The 19801-nt window shown below is 36.9% G+C and overlaps 1 protein-coding gene across 1 annotated transcript in view; it reads right to left on the bottom strand.

Annotated features, from left to right (window-relative positions):
* Positions 1–19801, bottom strand: part of LOC150088154 (uncharacterized) — a 611850-nt gene that overhangs the window by 17180 nt on the left and 574869 nt on the right. The window contains exon 52 of the mRNA XM_090369355.1: positions 13287–13488. Coding sequence (XP_090225481.1) covers positions 13287–13488 — 202 coding nt within the window. The remainder of the gene's footprint in view (positions 1–13286; positions 13489–19801) is intronic.

Raw genomic sequence — 19801 nt, 5'->3', positions numbered from 1 at the left:
CACTCTCTGTTGTCTCCCACTCAACCATCTCTTTATCCATTGTAGCAGCTTACCCTTGATGCCATACCTCTCCAATTTGTACAGCAGTCTTTCATGTGCAACAGTATCAAAAGCTTTCCTGAAATTCGAGTATATGATATCAAAATTATTTCTGGCATTCAGTTGCTTTGTGACCACATAGTAAGCAATCAAATTAGTCAGACAAGACCTCCCTTGGACAGACCCATGCTGTGTCTTGTCTAGATGATCCTGCAATGTTTCTTTAACCAGTGATTCCATTATTTTCCCCAGAACACAAGTTAAACTAACAGGTCTGTAGTTACTTGTCACCTTTTGAACCTTCTTTGTGAATTGGTGATACATTTGCACCCCTCTAGTCCATGGGCATCTCCCCTGAGTCCAAGGAAGTTCCCATAATTATTGGTTAAGGGTTTGCTTACTTCCTTTGCTGCCTCTAATATAACTGCATAGATCCCGTCCATCCCAGGTGCCTTCCTTATGTTTAACTTCAACAATTTCTACTCCACTTTGCTCTCAGTTATTACAAAATCACTTAGCTCCCTGTTAGCGTTTGATAAACTTCTGGCACTCCCCTCATTGAATCAAAATGAAAATAACTCCTCATGTGTGAATTTAGATGCAAAATACTCATTCGGTTTATCAGCTACCTGAGCATGATCATCAACAGTCAACCCATCTATATTAAGTGGTCCAATCTGATTCATCCCTTTCCTTCTAGAGTTTATATAAGTAAAGAACTCCTTGCTATTTTTCTTTGCATCCTTTGTCAAAGATTTCTCATAATTTGCCTTTGCTTGCCTAACCTCCTTTGTGACTTGATTACAGACTAGTGTGGGAGCAGTGTGGCATTGGAGGCAAATTGCTGCTATGGATAAAGGGCTGGTTGAGGGGGAGAAGACAGAGTGGTAATCAATGGACACTGCTCATTGTGGATTAATGTTATTAGTGGAGTCCCTCAGGGTTCAGTGTTGGGTCCATTATTGTTTTCTGTATTTATAAATGATATTGATGATGTTATATCAAGCTTAATGTCCAAGTTTGCAGATGATACAAAGGTTGGCAGGGTTGTCAAGGACACTACTGATACTATGCTGCTGCAACAGAATCTGGAAAGGTTGAGCAGATGGGCTGAGAGGTGGCAAATGAAGTTTAACATTAACAAATGTAAAGTACTACATATGGGAAACAGCAACCCCAGAGCAACGTATCAACTCTGTGGTACTACACTGACAGCGGTAGAGAATGAAAGGGACCTGGGGGTGGTTGTGCAGGTAGATATGAAGTTCTCAGAGCAGTGCAGATGGGTGCAAGAGTAGCTCATGGTGTATTGTCAATGATATATAGGAATTTTTCTAGCAGGGATAAGGTGATTATTCCCTTGTATAAGGCAATGGTCAGGCCACACCTAGAGTACTGTATACAGGTCTGGAGGCCTCATTTCAAGAAGGATGTAGAGCTGCTGTAACGAATACAGAGAAGGGCAACATGATTAGTGAATGGAACAAAGGGGGTGCTCTTACAAAGAAAGGCTTAAGTTTTGCAAATTACAGTGTCTAGAGACTAGGCACCAGCGAGGTGATCTGATAGAGGTGTATAAAGCCTTGAATGGTTTGAGCATGCTCAATGCTGATGGGATTCTTCCTCTTGCTCAGAATAATCACCTGAGAGGAACATAAATTCAAATTGAGGAAAGACAGATGTAGGATAGACGTGCGGTAATTTGCCTTTAGCCAGCGGGTGGTTGGTTGGTGGAACAGACTTCCATCCCTTGTTGTGGAAGTTGATAGCCTAAATAAGTTTAAGGCTCAGCTGGACAGGTATTTCGAATGAACAGAGGGGTGAAGTGGTTTTTTTTTTTTTTTTGGCTGATGCTGCATAAGCTTGCTTTCTTCCATCAAATGCCTCTACTAATGCTAATGCTAGTTTATACCTGCCATAGGCTTCAGACTAGTTTGCTACAGAGTTTATACCTGCCATTACTGAACACTGGTAAAAATATTTATACTCGCCTTCCCACTGGATCTATGTCAGCAATTGATTTAACTCTCTGTTCCCTCATATTATATTTGAGTATAGAATGGACAGTTTTAAACGACCCACATAATGGTAATCACTTTCCAATCATATGCATAATCCAAGCGCTTCAAACACAAAACCCTGATAATCACTCAAAATGGAAATTTTCGAAAGCAGATTGGGAAAAGTTTTCAACCAGTCTTTATTTTGATAGCCAATTGATCAGACTACAACCCATTGATGATGTCACAGAGCATATTACCAGGCAAATACTGACCATAGTCTCCACAGCAATACCTCAAGCCTCTACATGTAAACACAAGAACTTTAAAACACTGGTGGAATGAAGCTTGTACCAATGCCAAAAAGGAAAAAAATAAAGCTTGGAACCTGTTCCGGAAGTTACCAACTACCAACAACCTAATCCAATATAAAAGGCTCAAGTCAAAAGCTAGACAAATTAGAAGAAAAGTCAAAAAGGAGTCATGGGTACAGTTTGCCTCCACTAATACAAAGGATACTAGCAGTCATCTCATCTGGAAAAAGATTCAGCAATTAAATGGGAAATATCCACCTCTTCCTTCTCCCCTCTTAATCAAAAATAGACAGGAAATATCTCCTTCTGAAGAAATAGCTAATGCCCTTGCAGAGAATTTTTATTAAGCATCTGCCAGGTCAGCATATGGCAACTCCTTTCTTAAAATCAAAGCTTTGGCTGAAAGGTACAAAATAAAATTCCATACTACCCAATATATTGCCTATAATCAACTGTTTAACCTATTTGAACTGCAAACAGCATTAAATAGATCACCCAACAGTGCAGTTGGACCTGATGGTATATATTATGTAATGCTGAAACATATAAACAGGCCTTTAATTTACTATTAATGTTCTATAATCGGATTTTTCTTGAAGGTACATATCCATCTTCCTGGCATCCTTTTAGCCTTTCCTAAACCAGGAAAAGATCACTCACTTCCAGAAAGTTACTAACCTATTTCTCTAACCAGCTGCCTAAGTAAAATCCGAGAAAGAATGATACACAGATGGCTTACATGGGTTCTTGAAACTAAAGCACTGATGAACAACAATCGGTTTGGTTTCTGACAAAACAGAACCACTTTGGATCTAATGGTGAAAGCAGAGACTAACATCCACAATGCTTACGTCAAAAATGAACATCTTGTAATGGTAAGTCTTGATATAGAAAAGGCTTTCGACAATACCTGGAGGTATGGCATATTGAGAAAACTTCATTCCATAGGATTGCGAGGGCACTTACCAGAATTCATTAGAAATTTTCTTCAACACAGAACCTTTCAGGTCCACTATCAATCTGTAGTTTCTCAGTCACCTACACTCAAGAAGGTGTCCCACAAGGATCAGTACTGAGCTCTACCCTTTTTTTCACTTAGACTGAACACCATAACACACAACATCCCCAATACTGTAGAACTATATATATATATATATGCTGACGATCTTACTATATCTTGCTGTTCACAAAATATTCATACTATTGAATGACAGCTGCAACTCTCCATAAATAAGTTGGAGACATGGGCACTGCAGAATGGATATCGTTTATCAGAACAAAAAACAATTGCAGTTCATTTCAGCAAAAAATATAAGCTACACTCAGAACTGGAACTCAAATTAAAAAACCATTTGATCCCTCTCACCAGTAATCTTCATTTCCTAGGCTTAATATTGGACACCAAACTGAACTTTGTTTCACATATCGCATACCCCCGAACGGTTTGTCTAAAGAAACTTAATATACTTAGGTCCATTTCTGCTATGACATGGAAGCTGATAGATACTCTATTACATTTGTATCGTACTATTATCAGGTTTCGTTTAGACTATGGTGCTATTGTATATGATTCAGCTAGGAAAAGTTCATTAATCAGACTTAATACCATCCAACACAGTGCCCTTGTAAATGCTCTGGGCGTATTTAGAACATCCCATGTTCAGAGTCTGTATGTAGAGGCACACAAACCTCCACTTCACCTTAGAAGGAAAATGCTGCTTCTAAATTATGCAGCTAAAATTCAAAGCCTTCTAGACCATTGCTTTCCAACCCTGAATGGACAGCATTCTATAACAGTAAACCAACTGAAAATAGACCAACTTGCATTAGACTAAAAGATTTGTTTCACACATGGAATATTGATTTTGATAATATAGTAATTGAAAAATTACTTCAAGAGAGCTATGTTCCTGATCCACCCTGGTCTGTAAATCTCCCTCACTGCGATACCCACTTTCAGCAATGGGGAAAGAAATCCCTGGCAGAAGAAAATATCAAACAACTACATAAAGAACATGCCCTCAACAATATATGAAGCTGCCAAATATACATAGATGGCTCAAAAACAGGTTCTGCCATTGGTGCCACAGCTGTCTTTCGGTCTTTTGCAGCCTCCATATCACTAACAGTTGAATGTAGCAGTTATACTGCTGAGTTATATGCAATCAAACTAGCCTTACAGAATATTAACGCTCTCCACAATGCTAGCAGTATAATATATGGGCAATCAATTTTCAATATCACAACCAATCAAAAAACAAATCATTTGCTGTTTAAACCATCTACGAAGTAGGAATCATTCAGTGAAATTCTGCTGGATTCCAGGGCATTCTGGTATCTTAGGTAATGAGAGAGCAGATCACGCAGCCAAAAAACCAAACAGTACAACACCAGCAAGTTACCAAGTACTATATAAAGACTATTTGAAGCATATAAAAAAGTCTGTACATTTCAATGGGCAGAAATATGGAAGTCACAAAATAATAACAAATTGCTCCAAATCAAAGAAGAACCAGCATTATGGATTTCCGGCTTCAGAAAAAATAGACAAGAAGAAGTTGTACTAGCAAGACTAAGGATAGGACATACACACCTAACCCATATGTTTCTACTCATGGGGGATGATCCACCTCGATGCACGCATTGTACACTATCACTTACAGTCAAGCATATACTTTTAGATTGTCCTCACTATTCCCATTTCAGAAGAAGTACTTTCCACTCTCAATCGCAAATGCAAGAACCATTGTCACTTACCCACATGATTGGAAATAGTGCTAACCTAGCTACACTCTATACTTTTCTGATAGCAAATACATATATATGAATTCCTCTAATGCCAAAATGGAACAAATTATATTACTTTAGGAATAATATATGACCTGCCCTTGTGCCCTTAAATACCAATACAATATCTTGGAATAGTTTTTAAGAATGAGGTTGTTTTATTTTATTTTTTTCTATGTTTGCAAATAGATATATCGTGAAGAGTTTTTTAATAGGTATCATAAGCATGTGCAAATGAAAATAATCAGTTCTTTTAGAAAAGCAATTGTTGGTTAATAAATAAGTTAATTTAAGTTGTAAAATATTTTCTCTGGTTAATATTTTGTTATAATCAAGCATTTCAGTTGGATAACACTGAAATTGAACTAATTTCTCCCTAAATATTTTGCAGTTATACAAAAAATTTGGGAGAAATCAATTCAATTCTTAATCTGCAGTTTACATTGCACATTGCCAAAGCACATTGGCCTTTTTACAACCTGCATTCCATCATTGCATCAATTTCTTAATGCATGTAGATTTTACGATGGCTGAATCCATCCACCATCAGGCAATTCATATTGCCACCAGAGCATCCCGGTCCTGTCTCAGATATAGCAGAAGCTGCACTTCCTTTCTCAACCCGAATTTGATGTTTGTTTCTGCTGGATCCCTGGCCATTGGGAATTTAGGAAATATTTGGCAGACACCACATCCAAATCAATGACCCTCTAACTCTTGCCTGTTAGTCCCCTATACAGAGTACAGGCAGACAGGCTACAAACAAGTTATACCAGATTAAGCCAGTAATCGAACATTTGCCTGTGCAGAAGCCATAAAGGGGAAGTTGTTCTATCTCAGCTCCACATAGGACATTGTCACTTGATGCACTGCAATCTGCTGAGAGCAGATGATCATCCCTATGTGTAGAAATTGTGACACCATTTTAACAATCTGGCATATTTTAATTCAATGTATGTACATGTTTTAATAATGATTGTTGTTTGTGTTTTACCCATCTGTCTGAACCTTGCACACAGATTTCTTCATAGAAAACGCCCATCGATTTCTTCATAGAAAATATCAATGTTTCATCATGAGAGATATCCAGAACCAAGTAAAGAAGTCTTTAAAACATCTATAACTACACTGTAACTGTCACTTTAAAGTCAATGATGCCAATTTCTTTAGTAAATTCTAAAGCTTTGGTTTGAATCATAGGCTCTGAGATGGGAATGTTTTGCCTGCAAACTCAACTAATATCAATTTATTATGTCAATAAATTGACATAAATGTAAATTTATAAATGTCAATTTATCTGCCAAAGCACTTTGGCCATGAGAAAATTTATTGGCATAGAAATGGAGAGGATTTTATTACACCATACATGTATGGCCTGAGGACATTTATTCAGCCAACTTTCTTTCACACTGTGTGGAAAGAGTCGCTCTACATCCTCATAACAATGCTTGCTATTAACTGCCATACAGCTCCTTAAAGGAATACTACCATTGGTCCTCTATACTGCTTTCCAGTTCCCCACTACTATTTTAACAAAGTTTCTTGATTTTTAATAATTGCATATTTTATCGCTTTTACTTTTTCTTTCAAAATTAACTGCTTTTGAAACATACTGTAATACAGTATGAGTATGTAAATTCTTACTTGAAACTCTGCATAGAATTTCACAATCATCCAGAATCTCTCCACCTGACATTTACTACAGTACTGTAAGAATCTCTCTCTCTCTCTCTCTCTCTCTCTCTCTCTGAGGAAACAAAACTTAGCCTTGGTTTTTTTTTTTTTTTTTTTTTTTTTTTTTACACTTTGAAGAGTTAGACATACCATATGTTTAGTGATGATAGACTATGGAGGAGTTTCAATCAAAATGTCCAGTTAAATTTGACTAAAAGTTTTTGAAGAAGACTAATGCAAATGCATTACAGTCCATTTGTTGGGTGCTAATTTTTTTAATGAAATTTATTGTATAGCATTACAACTATATTTTCACATTCACACTAAAACTTTCCCCTTTCTCTCTCAGCAACAGCATCTCTCATGTTTACAATTTTGTCTTGCTATGTGAATGCTCATGCCAGTGGAACTCCTTCAGATAGTCAAAAACGGTAGTTCGTAAATTCTATATCAGCAGTGATGAGCGTATTAACAACATATTCTGCAATTTACTCTGTAAGTAATCCCTGGTTATCAGAAGTCTAATTGGTGTCACTGTTAGTGAGATGACTTTGACATTCACTTACCTTCATGGCTAAATGAAGACCTATGAATATGCATGTATGTGTCTCCAGCAATGAATGTGTTCATCCGAAATATTACCATTGAAAAAATCTAAGTGCCTGTTGCAGGGAGGTTGAAAAATCTAAAAGGACACTATCAAAGTGGCTGCATCTGTACTAGAGAATGTCCACTTTGGACATGCTAGTATAGATTTCACTGATTTACAAATATTTCAGTTTTTAAATTTCTGATCCGATTGTTGAAAACCTCCACCTATTTTATATGACACCATTAGGCAGTTGTCCAATGGTGCATAATTTATCCCCTATCAATGAGACTGACTTTAGTTATGTTGGATAAGTGTAGAGTATCCTCAACCAGCAGTAGATCAGTGGATCATAGGATGCTCCAGAAAATTTCTAACTTTCTGTTCCCTTGCTTTACTTCGAACTCTTCTATTCGTTCTATTTTTTTCTGTGGTTGTCATTTCATCATTTACAGTAGTAGTTGTAATGGCAAATGATGCATGAAAGCAAACTTTATAGTTTCAGCAAAAAAAAAAAAAAAAAAAAAAAACAATACTGATTTCACCCATCCACATCCTCCAAAAATTTCCTAGTTCTTCCCTGAATTTATTCAAACCATCTACTTCCAAAATAACAGATGAAGGCCTGCTCCAACAATCAACTACTCACTGGCTGAAGGCAAACTTCTACACATCTATCCTGCAAACCATCTTATCTCAACTTGAATTTATGCTTCCTTGTGTGTAGTCCCACCAAGTGGAAGGCTGCCATTAACATTCAGCTTACTCAATCCATTCAAGGCTTTAAACACCTCAATCAGATCTCCCCAGAAGTACCTAGTCTTGCAGTGCTACAATTTGCAGAACTGAACCCTTTCTAGGTAAGACACCCTTTTGTTCCTTTCACCAGTCTGGTTTGCTCTTCTCTGTGCCCATTCCAGCTGATCTATAGCCTTCCTAAAGTGAGGCCTCCAGACCTGTATACAATACTCATGATATGGCCTTATACAAAGGGATAGTCACCTTCTTATCTCTGCTAGCAAAGTTTCTGTATATCATTGACAAGATCCTGTGAGCTGTCCTGGAAGCATATCTACACTATTCAGAGAATTTCATGTCTGATTGCACTATTAACCCCAGATCTTTTTCATTCTTTACTACCCTGAGTGGATAGTGGAGAATGAAAAAGTAATGGAGAACCACACTGTTGATAAGTTACCCTGGGGTTACTGCTACCCAATGTGCAGTACTTTGCATTTGTCAATGTTAAACTTCAACTGCCATTTCTCAGCTTTTGACCCAATTTTCCTAGATCTTGTTGCACTAGCTCATCCTGATGACTGTTGTTAATCACCCTGCCAATCTTTGTATAATCTATGCTGATCTAATCTATTCCAAGAATGCAGCCTATTCATTGTTTTGTCTTAGTTTTGTTCGTTATTTTCCACATTCTTTAATTTTTTTTTTTTTATTTGGTCATCTAATTCTTAAAATTACTTGCAGACATCTTTTCACAATATTTGTGTCCTCTAGGAACTTTCCAAGCTTTATATATATATATATATATATATATATATATATATATATATATATATATATATATATATATATATTGGTTTTCAAAAAATTGGTCTTATTTTAGAGTTGTCTGCTTATCATATGTTAATGAATTATAATTCTAGATTTTTTTTTTTAAATATCCAAGCACAATAACTATACAGAAATTCTTCAGTTCCTTTTGCTCTATTAATTATATTATTTGCATCTTTTACCAGTTCTCTCTCTCTTTTTTTTTTTTTTTTTTTTATGAGTGACCACAAGTTAAAAATATCTCAAATGTTTCACTCCTTGGCCATACAAATTAATTATTATTATTATTTTAGTATTTATTTATTTTCTCTTCTTGTTCGTTTTTGGATTAAGCACTGAGAGGTAAGGCCATGAGTCATTAATACACAATATCTATAAATTGTTTCCAGGAGAGAAAACTATACAGTTTTCACCTGAAATTCACTAACTTAGTCATAGAATGAAAAATTCCCATAAAGGTTTCTCCTAATTGATTCAGCTTCTTGCCGCAAAAGACCATTTACATACAGTTTTGATGTAAGCATAATCTTCATCCTGAACATGGATTGAACCTGGACAAAATGCTATTCCAGTAGTGCTAGACCCAAAATTCTTGGGACTCATGTTTGATAAAAGGTTGACCTTTCTTGAACACTTCTGCCAATCACATTCAAATTGCATGAGAGGTTTGAATATTTTCTGTAGTCTTTCCTTTACATTTTGGGGTGTAGACCAAGAAACTTGTGCAATCTAAACTAGATTACAGCCCCAAGTATATGCATTAGCCAGAAACGGTGTACTTCAATGGCTGGACCCTGTCCATCATCAGAATATCCATATTGCTACTGGATCATTTTGAACGTCTCCTCACCCGAGCCTGTAATGGAAGCAAATAAACCACCATTATCACTTCAGTGTAAGCAATTTTCTTTAAAATAAGCTTTAAAACTGAAATTCCTGTCAGATCATCCTACATAGACATCCATATTTTTTGAGCCACAATGGGAATACTAGTATGATGCCTGTCAGACTGCCACACATCCTTTTGTTATTTATATCCAAGAATTACTACAAGATTTGCATATCATGGTGGACAAAGTTGCCCAAACAACACAGAAAAAACTCTTCTACCCTGGCACAGTCACATTCAAGCACAACTTTTCCCTTAAGAACTGAGAAACTCCTACTCCATCTGTTTACCTGTAGCTCTTTTCAGCACACCAAACTGAACAAGAAGTCAGAGACTTCTTGCCAGTTTATATAGACAGATCAAATTCAAAATCACATGTAGCTTCTGCTGCTGTCTTTCCAGACACTACTATATCCAAACAGATTCTCTGTGAATGAAGCATATATACTGCAAAGCTGCACACTATAGAGCTATCCTTGGATCATGTCAGAACTTGCCAATACCAATAGTTTATTATATATATTCTGATTTTTTGAGCATATCACAGGCCTTATTAGCTTTGAGACCCAGTTCTGTCTTGGGTTCAGCAAATTATATTCTCTCTATGAACATAAATTTGATATAAGCTTCTGCTGGATTCCTAGCCATACTGGGATTAGGGGGAATGATTTGGGCTGATACTGCTGCCAAATCAGCAATTCCCACTAATAATCCTGTCAGTCCCCATACAGACTACAAGCAAATAATACTCAGAAAGATACATTCCCAATGGTAGGATTTGTGGAATCAACAGAATACAAATCAGTTACATCAGATAAAGTCTATAATCAAACCATGACAGTTGGGTCTGTGCAGAAATAATATAAAGGAAGTTATCTTGCTCTGCTCCACATAAGATACATTCCTTTTTGCCGAGGGCCAATGACCTTCATATGCGTGAGTCCTGTGACATTGTTTTATCTGTGAGATATATTTCAATTGAGTATAAAGATTTTAATCATACACATTTTACTGCTTTTAACCATCTGACTGAGCCTTATCCACTCATTCAGATTTTATCTGACAATGAAAACGCGCTGCTTTAAATTCTTACAACTTATTAATAGATTAAAATACATAGCTTAAAATGTATGTAGTATTTTATATATATGAAATACCATTACTTATTTAATCCTTTAACAAGGTAACCTCTTTCAGAGTTTACCAGAACTTATTTTTATCATTTTATAACTTTGTCTTACCGCATAGTAGCCTTTATAGTTAATGTGCTAGTAAAATTATAAACCTTAACCTCCTTCGTTTCACTGTCAGCAACTAATGATTGATTAGAATCGAAATTACCATCATGACCTTGTGATAATTATGTAAATGTTGTCAGGTTAAACCAAATCACATTTAGGATTTTACATAAATCTGCAATTTTATATCAAAAGTTCATTTTTGCCATGAGGTATATTATGAGTTTTTAGCATTAGTAGAGGCATATGATGCAAGAAAGCAAGCTTATGCAGCATCAGCCAAAAAAAACCCACTCCCATTTCACCTCCCTCCATTCATTCCAAATACCTATCCAGCTCAGCTTTAAATTTATTTAGGCTATCAACTTCCACAACCAAGGATGGAAGTCTGTTCCACCAACCAACTATCCGCTGGCTAAAGGCAAATTTCCGCACGTCTATCCTACATCTGTCTTTCCTCAATTTGAATTTATGCCCTCTCAGGTGATTATTTTGAACAAGAGGAAGAATCCCATCAGCATTAAGCATTCTCAAACCATTCAAGGCTTTATACACCTCAATCAGATCACCTCACAGATACCTAGTCTCCAGACACTGTGATTTGTAAAATTTAAGCCTTTCTTTCTTGTTGCCCTTCTCTGTACTCATTCCAACAGCTCTACATCCTTCTTAAAATGAGGCCTCCAGACCTGTATACAGTACTCAAGGTGTGGCCTGACCATTGTCTTATTATTATTATTAGCTATATGGTGCAAGGAAGCCTGAGGCTTATGCTGCACCAGCCAAAAAAAAAAAAAAAAATTCCCGAGTTACCGAGAGAGAGAGAGAGAGTGGTAGAAAGGAATCGCCAAGAAAGAGAAGAATGATGATATCCGGCTCAGGACCCTGGGTGTGCCAAGCCCATACTCACTAGATGTGAGCCCCTGGGGTTAATACAAGGGGATAATCACCTCCTTATCCCTGCTAGAAGAATTCCTGTATATCATTGACAAGACACTATGAGCTACCCTTGCAGGCTGTCTGCACCGCTCAGAAAACTTCATATCTGCCTGCACAATTACCCCCAGGTCCTTTATGTTCTCTACCACTGCCAGTGTAGTACCACAGAGTTGATACGTCGCTCTGGGGTTACTGCTTCCCATATGTTGTACTTTACATTTGTCAATGTTAAACTTCATTTGCCACCTCTCAGCCCTTCTGCTCAACTTTTCTAGATCCTGTTGCAGCAGCGTACTGTCATTAGTGTCCTTAACAACCCTGCCAACCTTCGTATCGTCTGCAAACTTGGACATTAAGCTTGATATACCATGATCAATATCATGTATAAATACAGAAAGCAACAATGGACTGAACCCTGAGGGACTCCACTAATAACATTAGTCCAGGATGAGCAGTGTCCATTGATTACCACTCTGTCTTCTCCCACTCAACCATCCCTTTATCCATAGCAGCAATTTGCCTCCAATGCCACACTGCTCTAATTTGTTCAGCAGTCTTCCATGTGCAACAGTATCAAAAGCCTTTAAGATCCAAATATATGATATCAAAGTTATTCACTGCATCCAGTTCCTTTGTGACCACATCATAGTATCCAATCAAATTGGTCATGCAAGACTTTCCCTTAACAAAGCCACGTTTTGTCCGAGCTATAACTGAAGTCTTGTCTAGATGATCCTGCATTGCTTCTTTAACCAGTGCCTCCAGTAAATTTCCTGGAACAGAAATTAAACTAACAGGTCTATAATTATTTGTGTCACCCTTTGATCCTCCTTTGTGAATTGGGGTCACGTTTGCACATCTCCAGTCCATGGAGATGTTCACAGTATATAACTGAGTTAATCAGTTATATACTGCTATCCAGTTTATAAAAAATAACAGTATATCAAAAAACAGATATAAAATTTAACTGGAACTGTTACAGAATGTGCTGAAAGAATCCATCTTACTCATGTAGACATGCAATTCACTCTTTTTTAGTGTTTGATGTTTGATGCAACCTGATAACAGCATATTCAGAGTGCATTTGCAATTTGTTTTGCTTCAGCCTAATGACACCATGTGCTTTGGCACGGTTACTTTGATAGTTGACAATGAGTTACATGTTAAGTGAATAACCTTCTATAAAGAATATATTTTGTAATGTTTTAAGATATTTTTATATAAAAACTTTTTTTTTTTGCTACTTGCCTTACACAAATCATCCAAACCAGTAATACCATAATTATTATAATGATTACAGCTCCTGCAATGCCTCCAGCTACATACACAAAATCTGATTTTTCAGTACACCTATCTCCATAAAAGTTTGCTGGGCAAGAACATTTTGGTTTGTTTGTTTCTTGATTTACTTCACATACACCAGCATTTTCACAATAGTTGTCACATACATCTGCAAAAACGAATAAAATGTTATATAAATAAATGTCCACTTTTAGTGAAGATTATTTTAATAGATAAGAAAATAAACTTATAATACTGAATTTTGTTTCATTAACCTGATAATTCTACCTGAAAGTACTATTTATCAGGCACTTAAGCTATTATTCCATTAGTGACATTTAAAGCTCATTAGTGAGCTTTAATTCTTACTAGACCATATGAAAATAGCTTTTACAGTTGTCTGCTTATCATATGTTAATGAATTAGAATGCTGCAATAGCAATATGACTCATATTCAGTTATGGTTTTGAAATTTAATATGGTCTTTAAATTGTTAATGATGTGTTAGCGAATGATTATGGCAATTTTAGTTTATATAAAAATGATGGGGAAGAGCAATGCCAATAGAATTTCAGGGTTAACTACTTAATTTGTAGATAGTAAGTTTCCCTTCTAGAATACATCAGTTGTCAAAGAAACCCTGGGCAGTTACATGGTCATCACTGGCAACTCATTATTGAAAAGCAAAAAATTCTCGTTACTCTTATGCCTTACTTTTCTAGTCAAAGGCATAATTTTGATTAAAATAAGGATTTACAGAAATACAGTGCAATATCCAAAAACCAACAATCAACACTGTCGGTTTTTAGATTTTTCCAATGTTTGGTCAATAACTCCAACTAAGCAAAATAAATTGAAAAATCTAAGCAGAGACAAAAGGAGAACATTGCTACATTCTCCCATTTCTACATGTTAACCTGTTTATATATTAACACTCACTTAATATATCTGTAATTTTTTTTTAACACACTTCATCTTTATTGTTGTGAGCCTTTGTTTTTGAATTTATATTTTTTTCGACCTTTTCAACCAATTTATGAACAGAGAAGTAGATTACCAACCAGGATTATTGAATTGGAATACATGCAGCCAGCCAGAAAATCCAGTTAGATTATTCCAACTGAAGTTGAGATGATACCAATTGCAAACAAAATAATTGCAGGGCTTGTGCACTAGCTGTATAAATTTCATATCATTTAACTAAAAATTAATTTTTTAAAATATAATAGAAAGCATTAGCATTAGTAGAGGCATTTGATGCAAGAAAGCAAGCTTATGCAGCATCAGCCCTAAAAAAAAAAAAAAATAAATAAAATAAATAAATAAAAAATCACCACTTCCACTTCACCCCTCTGTTCGTTCAAAATACCTGTCCAGCTGAGCCTTAAACTTATTTAGGCTATCAACTTCAACGACAAGGGATGGAAGTCTGTTCCACCAACCAACCAACCACCCACTGGCTAAAGGCAAATTTCCGCACGTCTATCCTACATCTGTCTTTCCTCAATTTGAATTTATGCCATCTCAGGTGATTATTCTGAGCAAGAGGAAGAATCCCATCAGCATTGAGCATGCTCAAACCATTCAAGGCTTTATACACCTCTATCAGATCACCTCGCTGGTGTCTAGTCTCCAGACACTGTAATTTGCAAAACTTAAGCCTTTCTTCGTAAGAGCACCCCTTTGTTCCATTCACTAATCTTGTTGCCCTTCTCTGTATTCGTTCCAGGAGCTCTACATCCTTCTTGATATGAGGCCTCCAGGCCTGTATACAGTACCCTAGGTGTGGCCTGACCATTGCCTTATACAAGGGAATAATCACCTCCTTATCCCTGCTAGAAAAATTCCTATATATCATTGACAATACACCATGAGCTACTCTTGCAGCCCATCTGCACTACTCAGAGAACTTCATATCTGCCTTCACAACCACCCCCAGGTCCCTTTCATTCTCTACCACTGTCAGTATAGTACCACAGAGTTGATACATTGCTCTGGGGTTGCTGTTTCCCATACGTAGTACTTTGCATTTGTCAATGTTAAACTTCATTTGCCACCTCTCAGCCCATTTGCTCAACCTTTCCAGATCCTGTTGCAGCAGCAGCATAGTGTCAGTAGTGTCCTTGACAACCCTGCCAACCTTCGTATCATCTGCAAACTTGGACATTAAGCTTGATATACCATCATCAATATCATTTATAAATACAAAAAACAATAATGGACCCAATACTGACCCCTGAGGGACTCCACTAATAACATTAGTCCACAATGAGCAGTGTCCATTGATTACCACTCTCTGTCTTCTCCCCCTCAACCACCCCAAACAATGCAAAACAATGCAAATTAATGACTTAAGTAGGCAAAAATAGTTAATTTTCTAATCAAAACTAGGATTCTATTCAGCAGGTAGTTAATTAAATATAAATCATTAGTTTTTAAGGCTTGAACTTATGTATGTAATAAAACATAAATGCAAAACGTTTAAGTACTCTGTTACAGTTACAAATCAGTACCTTACCTCAAAAGGAGACATATGACTGCATAGAAATTCATTAGAACAATTTTATTAGGGATTGTGTTATAGCTCACATATTCCTACCCCAATGTTTCCAAAATTATCTGATACAGATGAATCTAAAAATAATGAATTTGACAATTTTTTAAAAAAATTATCTGAGTAGTTCTTTAAATACTGAATAAAAGATAGTACTAATGAAGCAACAAGCAGGAGTTAATTATTTTAAAAGCTTAAATTTGTTAAGCTTCTAATATAGTTCTCCAGTTTTAGAAGCATGTTATAACAAGTAGTTTGTTATAACAAATCAAAGCTTCTAAAATAATATTATATATATTATATATAATATCATATTATTTTATCAGCAAATATCCTTGTGCTCCTTCTACTTAAGTGTATTCCATTCCTGTAAAGAAAGCATCGCCTGTTAACAAGTGCAGACCATGAAGAAAAAAATTTTTATCCTGAGATTTATACAATCTTTTAATGACTAAATTCATTAACAAGGCTCTCATCAGGTACTTGATGCTGTAATATCTGGACAAAACTCCAGACACTTTCATGCATTAGTAGTGGCAAATGATGCAAGAAAGTAAGCTTATAAAGCATCAAAATATCATCTAAGAATTTGTCTAATTTTTCCTTGGATTTATTTAAACCACCCATTTCCACAACAAGGGATGGAAGTCTATTCCAACAATTAAACCACCTGCCGACTGAAGGAAACCTTCTGCACATCTATCCTGCAACCATCCTTCCTCAACTTGAATTTACCCCCCTGTGTGTAGTCTCAGAAAGAGTTAGAAGGGCATCAACATTTAAGTTATTCGATCCACTCAGTGCCTTAAACACCTCAATCAGATCTCCCCTCACGTGCCTGATCTTGAGATGCTGCAATTTTTAGAACTGAAGTCTTTCTAGGTAAGAACACCCTTTTGTTCTCTTCAACAGTCTAGTTTCCTTCTCTGCACCTGTTCTAACAGTTCTACATCCTTCTTAAAGCGAAGCCTCGAGACCTGTATGTGGCCTAACCATGGCCTTATACAAAGGGATAATCACCTCCTTATCTGTGCTAGCAAAGTTTCTGTATATCATTGACAAAACACCATGAGCCGAACTGGCAGGATGTCTGCACTGCTCAGACATCCTGCCAGGTCTTTTTAATTCTCCACTACCCTGATTGCAGTACCACACAGTTGATAACTTACTCTGTGATTACTGCTACCCATGTGCAGTACCTCGCATTTGTAAACTTCAGCTGCCATTTCTCAGCCCATTTACACAATTTTAATAGATCTTGTTACAGTAGCTCACCCTGATGAATGTCATTAACCACCCTGCCAACTTTTGTATTATCTGTGAACTTAGACATTAAGCCTGATATACCTTCATGAATATTGTTAATAAATATTGAAAACAACAAGGGGCCCAGCACTGAACCCTAGTGAACTCCACTAATAACATCAATCCAAGAAGAGCAGTACCCATTGGTAACCACACTGTCTTATCCCACTCAGCTATCCCTTTATTCATAGCAGTAACTTCCCCTTAATACTACATTGCTCCAGTTTTAACAGAAGTCTTATGTGCAACAATATCAAAAGCCTTCCTAAAATCCAAGTATATGATATGTGAAAATTATTTTTTGCATCCATTTCCTTGATCACTGTATCCAATCAGATTGGTCAGACAAGACTCCCTCATAACAAATCCAAGCTGTGACTGCAGTATAATTGCATTTCTGTCTAGATGATCCTACATTAATACTTTAAACAGTGACTCCATAATTTTACTGGGAACAGATGTTAAGCTAACAGGTCTGTAATTATTCATGTCACATTTGATCTCCCTTTGTGAACTGGGGATACATTCGCTCATCTCCAATCCATATGGGACCTCCCCGAATCCAAGGATGCTCTCATAATTATGGCTAAGGGTTTGCTTACCTACTCTACTTGCCTCCCTCAATATAGATTATATCCACCCCAGGTGCTTTTTTTTTTTTATGTAAAGCTTCAACAATTTCTCTTCCACCACTTTCCTTTCTTTTATCACAAAATCATTTAGTTTCCTGTTTCAGTTTGATAAACTTCTGGCAACCCCTTCTCTAAAGAATTCCTTATGTGGAATGTAGACACAAAATACCGATTCAATTTGTCAACAACTTGAGCAGGGTCATAAACAGTTAACCCACTGATATCAGGTGACCCAATGTGATTCAACCCCTTTCATCTACTGTTAATATAAGCATAGAAGTCTTTTCTGCTGTTCTTTGCATTCTTTGCCAGAGACTTCTCATAACCTGCCTTAGCTTTTAACCTCCTTTGTGACTTGATTACAGACTCATTTATATATATTGTGGGCCTGATTGTTTATGAATCCCATGCATTTTTATTCTCTGCCACAAGACTCATGCCAACTGGGCTAGCCAGGTAGGTAAAGTGCCTGCCTGGCAACCCAAAGGTTGCGGGTTCGAATCCCGCCTTGGGCTTGGATCACAGTAAAAATGCAAAAACTTTGGGAGGTGCATTATGGCCACAAAAGCTGATGCGCCAACCACTAGAAAAAAAAAAATAATAAAATAAGTCTCATTAGTTCATCTGACATCTAAAAAAAATATTTAGGTCTAAGCCTTGTAGCCGAGTGTGCAGGAGCGGGAGTGCAGTAGCACACACTCTTTGAGTAGACCAGGGTTCAAGCCCCTGACTGCTGAATACGGTCAATCTGCCAACCCGCACTGGACCAGCGTGGCAGATTATGGTCCATTTCCCTCAGCATGAAAAGTTGAGGAGGCTTCCATCCTGCAGTGGGTTGATAATGGCTGCACTTTACTTTTTTTTTACTTGTACGTGATTACTTCTCTGAATGCTTTCCATTTAGAATTTGCTGTCTGTGTAACGTCATCAGTTGGTCCCACTGCATAGAATTTAAAAACAACAAGGGGCCCAGTATGATCATTGTAGTCACCCTTATGAAAGCAAAAGCCTTTCCTTTGCCCTTCACAGTAGCTAACTCTTTAATTAAATTCCAAATTAGTACACTGTGATCACTGCCACTCAGTATGTTGATTGTAGATTTTTAATGCATGTAGAATCGCTGCTGATAACCAGATCAAGAGTATTGCTTCCTATTGTTGCCTCTCTAACATGCTGCTGAAGAAAATGGCCATCCAATAAATCTACAAAAGCCTTGCCCGTGTGTGAGCGACCAATCATGAAATTCCAGTCAACACCTGGAAAGTTAAAATCCCCCATTATAAGACATTCTGATTTACTGACCCACTCCATTTTTCTCTATAGCAGCGTGGTATGCTCATCACAGTCATTGGCCCTATAACACACTCCTATTCTCATTTGTTTTCACAGTGCTAGTTCAATATTGCACTGGTCACTCATATCGACCGGATACACTAGCTTAGATTTAATATGCTTCTTACCTAAGAGCATAACTCCCCATCCCTCCTGTGCTGTGTGTCCTTCCTGTATACATTAGCCTTTCTATATTCAAATTCACCATCACTTGTGTCTGAGTGACGTCATGTCTCTGCTATCTCTAAATATCTGCATTTCGTGACTTAATCAGTACTTCAAATTCATCAAATTTATTTACAATGCACCTAGTATTAGTGTATATGCAAGTATGCACATGTTTTTACTCAGTTACTCTAATACAACCTGTATATTTACCCATTCCATGATAACTCAGAGTAGGCCTTGAAATCCCCAATACCATGCTTTCCAAGCTGCTGCATGTTCCAATAGAAGCAGTGCATAGTTTCCATATCTGCTTGCGGCTCTAGTGGCTCTATCTATAAGTCTGAGTATCTCCAAAGCTAGCAGTTTACTGACCCATCTATCCTGCCTCAATAGCATCAGCCAATATTCTCCCCCCCCCCCCGATTGAAGTTTATCCCATCCCTGTAAAAACAGTTTCTCCTGTTTCCAAGCACAGACCATGCTGGGAAATA

This window comes from Mastigoproctus giganteus, chromosome 3 (genome assembly GCF_048544385.1).
Source record: "Mastigoproctus giganteus isolate SK-2022 chromosome 3, ASM4854438v1, whole genome shotgun sequence".
In the NCBI taxonomy this organism is placed as follows: domain Eukaryota; kingdom Metazoa; phylum Arthropoda; class Arachnida; order Uropygi; family Thelyphonidae; genus Mastigoproctus; species Mastigoproctus giganteus.
The sequence above is the reverse complement of the archived record's forward strand: the minus strand, read 5'-3'. Positions and strand labels throughout refer to the sequence as shown.